General features: G+C 43.2%; 1 protein-coding gene across 7 annotated transcripts in view; it reads right to left on the bottom strand.

Moving 5' to 3' along the window:
• The window catches only part of myh14 (myosin, heavy chain 14, non-muscle), a 40,077-nt gene that overhangs the window by 19,755 nt on the left and 10,330 nt on the right, over positions 1-9,992 (bottom strand). For 2 of the 7 annotated variants that reach the window (XM_070551150.1, XM_070551152.1), the window contains exons 6-18: positions 8,654-8,768; positions 6,123-6,170; positions 5,829-5,840; positions 4,904-4,996; positions 4,748-4,811; positions 3,595-3,693; positions 3,370-3,513; positions 3,040-3,254; positions 2,800-2,952; positions 1,537-1,710; positions 1,179-1,352; positions 995-1,109; positions 617-685 (exon numbers count right to left, since the gene is read on the bottom strand). In XM_070551150.1, coding sequence (XP_070407251.1) covers positions 617-685; positions 995-1,109; positions 1,179-1,352; positions 1,537-1,710; positions 2,800-2,952; positions 3,040-3,254; positions 3,370-3,513; positions 3,595-3,693; positions 4,748-4,811; positions 4,904-4,996; positions 5,829-5,840; positions 6,123-6,170; positions 8,654-8,768 — 1,475 coding nt within the window. The remainder of the gene's footprint in view (positions 1-616; positions 686-994; positions 1,110-1,178; positions 1,353-1,536; positions 1,711-2,799; positions 2,953-3,039; positions 3,255-3,369; positions 3,514-3,594; positions 3,694-4,747; positions 4,812-4,903; positions 4,997-5,828; positions 5,841-6,122; positions 6,171-8,653; positions 8,769-9,992) is intronic. The other 5 variants (XM_070551155.1, XM_070551151.1, XM_070551153.1 and 2 more) reach the window with 5 other exon arrangements.

Genomic DNA, 9,992 nt, shown 5'->3' with positions numbered 1-9,992 from the left:
ATGCAGGAAACGTGCTGGAAGCAGACTGCAGAGGCTGGTGTGGCAGCTCAGCTCAGGCCTAACAGGTGGCGGCCCGCCACACTGAAGTGTCCTATTCTGGCCACAGGGGCGGCGGCGGGGGGTTCTGAGTAACGTTCAATTAAAGGGTCATTTAGCACAGAAAAGTCTTTAAAAATATGAGAAAGTTGCACAGTGTCCCTTAAAGCAATAAAAAATTCAGAAATAAGTCGAGTTTCGGGATTTTCTCTTTGACCTTGAACAGATATTAAACAAGTTTGAACTCTTTAGGTCTGTCGTTTGTGACCTTATGAAAGGAAACGGCACTCTACAGGTCCTGAATTATTCGCCTGGGGCTTTTTAAGAACATGCTGCCACTTGGACACTTTTCTATCACTATTGAGTGAAAAAGGTTTTAGCACAAAATGCATCATCACTCGATCACAGCACTCGTATAACGGTCAAGTCTCACCAAAAGAGCAAATAGAGCAACAAAGTCACCCAAACGAATTTAAAGGGAGACAAACAGACAAATCACACCATATTCACCAACTGTGCAAACACACACACACACACACACACACAAAGTGAGGGTAAGGAGGTAGAAAATAAAACCTACTGTCGGAGCCATTAGTCTGGAGTGTGGCATAGGAGTCAAAGAAGTACACACGAGGAAGAGTTTGAATATCTGATGCAGGACGCAGGAGAGGATTGTGAGCAAATAGAAGGAAAGGAGCCCAAACGAGCACCAAATTAGTGGAGAAGAGAAGGGACCAGGAAAAAGAGCAAATAGGAAGGAAAAACAAGAGGAAGCAACAAAAAATAATAAAGAGTGGGGAAACAGAAGGGCAGCAACATTAATAAGTTCTGCAAGTTAAGCCTTTTACAATATCAGGGTTAGAAATATTTCTGTTAACGTTACAATAAACTAATATATGCAGAGTGGAATCCCACAAGTGTTAAAGCGTAGGTGCGTGTGTGCATCAATCGTTCTCACCCTCCTTCCACAGCTCAGACACAAAATGATCAGACGATTGATGGAGAAGCGACGCCACATTATCGTTCAGAGGGTCCATGTTCTTCACTAACCAATCATCTGCCTTGTAGTCCACCTGTGGATGAGGTCGTCAGAGAAGGAGTAACAATACTGGAAAATGTTAAAGAGGAAAACAAAAAGTTACCTTCCCAGCGTAGTGAATTATAGAGAAGTCGGCTTCCCCGCGCGGCTGCTTGGATTTGAAGAACTTTGGATGTTTGCCTTGCTCAGCAGAAAGCTTCTCCACAAATGTGCGGTCTGTAGCCCGAGGGAACCAGCACTCTTCATCCAGGAGGGCTAGAACACCCGGTGGGTGAGCCTGGTAAAAGATAATTCATGAGATGAGACATTTTTGATACGTTTTCATACACCTTTCTGCTGGCGTTACTCCAACCCCTATATTCTTATCATCTAACAAACTAGAAACTCCTACCAAGCTGGAACGCTTCATAAGCGTTCATCAAAATCGTGATTAAAAAGCTCTCTGTGAATAAGGAGCATACTGGTTTCTCAATGAGGTCAATGCAAGGCTGTAGGTCCAAGCCGAAGTCGATAAAGTTCCACTCGATGCCCTCCCTCTGGTACTCCTCCTGCTCCAGGATGAACATGGTGTGGTTGAAGAGCTGCTGCAGCTTCTCGTTGGTGTAGTTAATACACAGCTGCTCAAAGGAGTTCAGCTGGGGAGCAAAGAGGAAACAAAGGCTTACGTAAACAACAAAAAGGCGTGAGTTACTAGGGATGAGCGAGTACACCACTATCTGTATCTGTACTCGGAGTGGGCGTGGTCTAACCCAGAAGTGGGTGTGGTTTACATCAATACGTTATTTTAAGTCTGATCAGAAGTTGCTATGTGTATTGTTTATTTGAAAACTATTTACAGAGCAGCCTCAGAGTTGAGATTAAATGTTTTTGATCACAATAGTAAAGGAACTATTACAGAACAAGTTTTTCAATAAAATCAGAACATTAATATTTAAGTGCATGAATTAAGAGAGAGAAGAAAAGATCTTTTCTATAGCGCCTCTCAAGATAAAAATCACGGGGCGCTTCACAAAAACAAAACATGTGAAATATATTTAAAATGAGCAAAAAATTGACAATTGTGATTAAAAAATGTAAAGAAAGAGAGAGTGAACAGGAAAGAGGGAGTGGATCCTGAGGAAGAGGAGAGAGAGAGAGGGAAAAAACCCAGACTGGAGCGGAGGCAGTGACCGACGCAGCACGAGCCGTTTTCAGCTCTGTCTTGTCAAATGCACCACGTACGTTACGACAAAAGTAACTTTAAATAACTAAAGTTACTTTAAAAAGAAGCAAATTGAAGAAAACATAGGGAGTGCTGAATAAACGTGGACAGTGAAGCAAGCACAGAGAGATCCGTTACTGTTTGTGTGTGTGCGTGGATGGACCCGACGCCGACTGAGCTGTGAGCTCCCAGCTGCAGAGTTTTGTGTGTAGGGAGGGGCAGGCGCTCTATTTGACTGGCCAATCACAGAGCGTGAAGACAGTCAGTTACCCAATGAGGATTTTCCTTCAGCACGACTACAGATATTTACGAGTTTTACTCGTTTCATGCTCGTACTCGTCAAAAATGCTTTATCCGTACCGGATACTCGTTTCAGACGAGTATCCGGCTCATCCCTATGAGTTACTGACTGCATTCTGTACAAAAATAAGAATTTAAATAGTATTTTATACAAATATTTGCTAGTTTATCTCATATCTTATGATATACAGTATTTGGTAATCAAATCATCACATGAGCTCACCTGGAAAATTTCAAATCCAGCAATGTCAAGAATGCCAATAAAAGAAGCTCCTTGTCTCTGTCTGCGGTCCAGAGCTCGGTTGACTCTGTGGACCAGCCATCTGAACAGACGCTCGTAGGTCGCCTTGGCCAAGGCCTCGATGGCAAAGTCAGCCTAAAATCAGAGAGATAAGCAGTCAGTCCCACAGCAAAGCTTTGCTTCGGTTCATCTGGGAGGAGACGGTGTCTTTAAACATCCTACTTGTTCTTTCGTCTGGGCCTTCTGCACGTATTCTCTCCCCACTTTGATCCTCGGCGTGAGGATGGCGCGGGTGAACTCCAGCACGTTGATGCCCAGCAGATGGCAAAGTTTCTGAGCAGCCGTGTTGTCGGGCATGGAGGCCTGGTCGTGGTTCTTCTCCTTCATGAAGGATATGTTTCCAAACTGGAGCACGGCGGAGATCACCTTCAACATGGCTGAGGAGGAGGAGGAGGAGCAACAGGACGCGGGGAGCAGGGAGGATTTACAGCAGGAATCAAACAGGTAAATGCTGCTTTTTAAAGAGGTTCTGCTCTATTTTCTCTTGCTTACACACTGACTCCTCGGGGGTGAAACCCATTATGGCCATGGAGTCCATCGTCTGGGTGAAATTCTCTGAATCGCTCTGACCAGGAACACAGATGGAGCCTCCAGTGAGGTAACGATATTCATCCGCTGTTCCAAGGAGCAAGTCCGCTGAGAAAGACAGGATATGGGAATGTAAAAAGGAAAAAAGATTCCTTTGATTTTAACGAAACAGACGTTTGTTTTCCTCACCTCTGGTTTCCTCCGAGGCTCCACAGAGCATCTGGTAGAAGATGTGAAACGTCCTCTCTTCTTTGGCTTGACGGGTGGCCCGGGACTTCTCAAGGAGGTCTGAATTTTTATGGTTATGAAATCCAACAGCTTAAACTAAATCCACTCAGCAAAAAATAAATAAATAAAAATAACGCATCTGCATTAGCAGCACATAAGTCTCCTCTGTGGACGTCTCTGGCACTCTACAATTTCACCAAAGCAGTCATTTAGGAAGCTTTTTTTAACCAGTCAAGAGGCAAAAAACTTAACATGGAACGTTGCTAGGCTGAGTCCCATTCTGTCCCGCTCTGAACTTGAGACAGTTCTCCACACCTTCATCTCCTCACGCTTAGACTACTGTAACTCTCTTTTCACGTGTCTGAGCAGAACCTCCCTGAACCGTCTACAGGTGGTTCAGAACGCCTGTGCTCGGCTTCTGACCAAGTCCTCCAAACACACCCACATCACCCCGCTTCTCCTCCAGCTTCACTGGCTGCCAGTCAACTTCAGGGTTCATTTCTAGATCCTGGTTCTGGTCTATAGGGCCTTACATGGACAAGCACCATCTTACATTGGTGGTCTTCTTAGTCCCTACACCCCCAGCAGGTCCCTGAGGTCCTGTGATCAAAGCCTACTGGTTGTGCAGCACCAGGCTAAAGGTCAAAGGTGACTGATCATTTGCTGCTGTGGCCCCCAGACTCTGGACCTCTCTCCCCCTGAGCCTGAGATCAGTGGACTCAGTGGTCTCCTTTAAAAAGCAGCTGAAGACTCACTTGTTCAAGCTGGCTTTTGTGTGACCTTCATCACCTCTCTCTCTTTATTCTGCTCTCCCCACCTATTCCACCTTCCTCAGGATCCACCGATTTCCCTCTTTCCTGTTCACTCTCTCTCTTTTTTAACATTTTTAATCACAATTGTCTATTTTTTGCTCATTTTAAATATGTTTTAATCATTTTCTAAATTATTTTTTATATTTTAACATTTTTTGTTTTTGTGAAGCACCTCATGATTTTTATCTTGAGAGGCGCTATAGAAATTATACTTTCTTCTTCTTCTTCTTCTTAAATCAGACTATTAAAGCCTTAAAATAGAAATAATCAACAACTTTTAAGTGACATTTGACACAGGATACAGGTCTCAATGTTGGCACCAACAATGTATCCCGCCACATCAAAGTTAATGCGGATGAATTTACCCTGCAACAGAACGAGAGCCACGTTATGGTTTAAGGAATTTAAATGTCATTTAAACGGTAGCGACGATCTGTTTGACCAATAGCAGCTCTTACAAATCTAGAAGAGTTGTCATTCTTAACAGTCTTTGCGTTGCCAAAAGCCTCCAGGATGGGGTTGGCCTGCAGCAGCTGTCGCTCCAGCTCCCCCTGGGACACACAAGAATGATGCAATCAGATTCTCGTTTTGATGCAGACAAAAGCTGCAATAAAACTCGTAAAGTCCATACAGTAAAAAAAAATAAAACTGATATCTTGTAAATGTTAAAAAATGCATGACTCATTGCTGGAAAGCAATGACACGAACGATGCATTTTATTACACAAAACAGCATTCACAGCAATCATTCCCAGAGTGAAGAACCAATGAATCTCAACAAAAAACACTAACATCTTATTGTTGATTAAGCATTCAGGATATTTGAAACAATTGCTTTCTTAATTATGGTAATTTTCCAAAGCTAAAAGTTGGGAACCATTGCTAAGCTGCAGCTTGGTCACGCTAGCTGCAGAGCATTACTGCAGCTGTCGTGTTGTCAGTGCGGCAGCTGTCGACGCAGCAGCAAGCGATGGGAATCAAAAGAACCGGACTACACGAAGTAAGGCAGCCAACAAAGAAGGCAGACAGACACAAACAGTGAGCAAGGGATCGGCACTTTTATAGTGACAAAGCAAACAAAGCCAAACATGGAAGTGTGTGTATTTCACCGCCACCCATTTACACACCCAAATCTGCCTTCATTCATTAGTAGACACAAATACCACACCGATGACACTTTTTAAAATTTTACCAGGAAAAAAGGTCCCCTGCGGCTTCTAGAAGCCAATGTGAGCAGAAACCAAATCCCCAGAACCCCCAAAACTGAAAGTGATCAAACCCAGAAAATCTAAAGTCATTTAAATACAAGTCCAAGCACACAGAGGACGACACAAGTGGATTCCCAAGAGTAAACCCAAAAAGGTCCAAGTATGTTGATACTCACATATTGTAAACTCTGGAGAATTGTAGAAAGAAATGGAGATTTTTTTTGATGGGGGAAGAAGATTAATGGACATATGGGTGGGATGAACAAAAACAGAAGAAAATAAGAAAACAATCACAAACATGAGTACTAACATGTAGTAGTAAACATATAGCACACTGTTAATGAGGAACAATATCAGTAGAGACAATAAAATGTTACTCTGCTCAGTTAGTCGGGCTCATCGCGGGGGTCGTTAGGAAGGAAATAGGGCAGAAAAAAGGCAAAAGGAAGGAGAGGACAGAGGTAACTCACCCTGTTCACCAGAGTGCTGCCTCTTGTTAAGGACCTAGAACCATCCATCTGAAGAGGACGGCGCAGAAAGAAGTAAAATGAAGGAAAACAGTGCAGAAAGGCAGAACGGTAAGAGATAATGAAGAAGAAATATAGAAAATAAAACCGAGGAACCGCACTCTGAACTGGAGCTGCAGCGCACTCAAGATTTCACTGAGGACGGTAGATTAAAGATAACTTCAGCTGAGCACGACGACTGATCTCGTATGTCTTGTTCACGCGACTTGAAATGAAATGCATTCTTCTGATGATAGCTGTACACCTTTCCGGCTAAACCTTCCATTATGTGCCGCCGGCAACACACAGAGAATGCTGCAGGAGAGTCTCATAAGCATTTCTACCTTGTGAAAATGTTTCAGAAAGATTTTATGATGCAACACCCCAGAAAGGAGTACAGGAACAAAGCATCTGGGTAGGAACAACGAAACCTATTTAGCACTATTGCTGCGTATGTAACTGCATTAAATCATCAGTTGCTTTATAAACGGGTCATAGTCAGCAGGGAGATGAGGAGACATCCCTTTCTTTATCTTGGAATGGAGACGGTTTGATTACCTGAAGCTGAACGCTCGCGGCTCCAGATGGGAACCAACTTAGCATGAATCCACCAACAAACTCTAACATAGACTTCCAGTGAGAATCAAATAAATCTGTGTTTGTAGTCTCATCCATGCATACATTGTATGATAATTTAACCATCATGGTGGATGGACTCTCCGTCCAAGAATGAAACATTTCTTAAAAACTATGAGGTGGAAAATAGTTTAAAAGCTTAGAAAAATAAGAGAGTGGTCGCTAGGGCTGAAGGATTTTAGGAAAAGATTGAATTGCAATTTTTCTTGCAGAAATTGCAATTTCAGTTCAATTCACGATTTTCTGCAAACAAAGCCAAGCCATCCTGTAGATGAAGTGAAAAGATGGTCTAGATTGTAATCTAGTACAACAAATCATTCACATTAATATTTACTATTTAATCAGACAATAAAAACAGTTAAAGCTATTCATATTTTCTTTGTGAAGCAGCTTGTGATTTTTATCTAGAGAGGAGCGTTATAAAACATGTTCTACTGCAAAAATACATGGAGGACATCTGTAGGTTTAAACAGCTTTTAAATGTACTAAATAGCAAAAAATGCAGTTTTCCTGCATTACTGAAGCCGTCTCATAGTTTTTCCTCACTAACGTCAGCTCCGCAAGAGAGACGCACGCATTCCGACACCTTAGCTTGTCTGAACTAACGTGTGCCGTCAGAAACATTCAGACCATTTTTAAAAGACAAGTTGAGCTTTCAAGTCAACTAAAGTGTGCGACTCCGCACTCGCGCTGATGAAGCATAAACCAAGCTTTAGGAGTCAGCCTGAACATGCTGATGTGGGAGGAGCCTCTCTCTCTCTTAAGCCTGATTCATGCTTCTCCGTCAGCTCCAACCGGGAGAGACGAGCACGGACGGAGGCATTTTGCCCTCATACTTCTCCGTCTCCTGGGGAGTGTTGCAAAGCAAATCCCCGCCAGGACACCAGAGGGCGTAGCGCTGTTCTGTGGTATCCTGCCTTCCGGAGACTTTTAACACAGACAAATTTGTCTCTCATCCTCCTCCACCTCTTCATGCGCTCACCACCTCTAAACCCACGTTTCTTGTCATTTCCGTCCACAAACCAAACGCCTGCTGTGCATATTTTCACTCCTCCAGTCACGGGAGAATTAAGCGTTCACACTCTTCAAGCTTCTCCGTGTCTGCCGCTAGTTATCCTCGGCTCTCTATGTTTTTGAGGGCGCAATGGCGGCGGTGTCGACGGACGGATGTTTATAAAAGAGAGCTCAACTCCGTACGTCCTTGCGGGGCTCTCCAGCAGGCCCGCAAGGACGGATAATGGCGTTGCGTGTCTCCGTGCTGACGGAGAAGCATGAATCAGGCCTCTCTCTCTCTCTCTCTCTCTCTCTCTCTCTCTCTCTCTCTCTCTCTCTCTCTCTCTCTCTCTCTCTCTCTCTCTCTCTCTCTCTCTCTCTCTCTCTCTCTCTCTCTCTCTCTCTCTCTCTCTCTCTCTCTCTCTCTCTCTCTCTCTCTCTCTCTCTCTCTCTCTCTCTCTCTCTCTCTCTCTCTCTCTCTCTCTCTCTCTCTCTCTCTCTCTCTCTCTCTCTCTCTCTCTCTCTCTCTCTCTCTCTCTCTCTCTCTCTCTCTCTCTCTCTCTCTCTCTCTCTCTCTCTCTCTCTCTCTCTCTCTCTCTCTCTCTCTCTCTCTCTCTCTACAACTGATCCTGGATCAGTCAAAACTGCTAAAACCACAGCTTTGACTGTCACGTGATTGTGCTGTTTGAAATCGCAATTTCGGTCCAAAAACGATAGATTGTTCAGCCCTAGTGGTCACTGTCATCTATTTATGGCAGCAGAAATGGAAATAAATTCAATAAACAGGCTATAATGATCAGAAACAAGAGTAAAATGTATACCCTAGAATAAACTGTGTTGATTACTTCAGATCCACAGTTACATACCTGTACAGGTTCTTTGTTTTTGACCAGGGTACCACCTTTATGTGAGGAGGCGACGTGAGCCAAATACTGGATGACTTTCTTCGTGTTTTCGGTTTTTCCAGCTCCAGACTCGCCTCTGCAAAACACCGAAAACTATGTAAGGCTTGTAATTGTGAAGGAGGAACATATTTTTAGAAGGAGAGCACAGGAACAAGTGGCCTAACACACATTCATTCCAACAATAAACAAAGCTCACATTTAGGTCTGCAGGTGTAAACAGAGCACAGGTGTGGAGGATACAGCCTGTGTCACTACTGTGAACGTGCTCAGGCTTTCGGAGGAGAATGAAGGGAAAACAAGCTAAAATAGCTGAGATGAAACATCGAAAAGAAGCAGATTATTTGCTTAGATTACAACGGCTGCTGTGTAAGACGAATGTAGGGTGACATCCAGACAGGAAGATTATGGCAGGAAGACATTGAAGGCAGGTCCACAGTGAAGTATGAAGGCAGGGTGCTCTTACAGATCACAACTTTGGACTTTTTTATGGTTTTGATTTGTGTCAAAAATTGAATAATTTATGCAATAGACATTGATGCAATTTAAGTCTTTAGAATAAATTTTCAGTACTTCTAAACAGTGTTGGGAGTAATGCGGTACAAATGTAATTAATTACTGTAATGCATTGCTTTTTGCTGTAATGTGGTAATGTAAGGCATTACAGGGAAAGAAAATGGTAATATGTACTCGGTACATTTGTCAGTAACGCGGTAATTACAACGCATTTTTAAACCCAGAATCAAGATGTGGGTTTCCTAAAAATTCAAATTGCGGGAAGCCTGAAAAAAGATCCAGTATCCACATATATGACGTCATTTATGGACTCAGCTTTGCGGGCATTCTATGAGCAGAGAGGACGCAGCGGTGATGGCTCAAATACTGCAGCTGCGTCCTGCACGCGGCCGCTGTTATATTCACAAAATCGCTCCACCAAAACAAAGTCATTCGTTTGTGATCGTTTATATCAGCCCATATTCTCTGGTACTTCATGTACTTTTCAGCTGAGTTCATAATCTGTGCCCCGGTGATTTCAACTCATTGCTGCTGGAGCGCAGCGCATATTAAGCTTTTTTTTTTTTTGCGTTCGGTGGATCCCTTTGGCTGACTAGTTAGAAAGTAGGAAATCTAGTTTACAGTTTTTCTGGAAGACGGAGAAAACATGCAGCATGCAGGAAGGTTAGAGAGAGAAAGGGCTGGAAATTATTCACATAAAATCAAGAAAACAAAGTGCTTGAAAAGGAAAAAAGTAGGTAGATTTATCCCCAATACACATTTTTACCAGTGAAAAGCAATAATATAT

This window comes from Nothobranchius furzeri, chromosome 5, assembly GCF_043380555.1.
Source record: "Nothobranchius furzeri strain GRZ-AD chromosome 5, NfurGRZ-RIMD1, whole genome shotgun sequence".
Lineage (NCBI taxonomy): Eukaryota > Metazoa > Chordata > Actinopteri > Cyprinodontiformes > Nothobranchiidae > Nothobranchius > Nothobranchius furzeri.
Note: the sequence above shows the minus strand (reverse complement) of the source record. Positions and strands in the feature narration are given on the sequence as shown.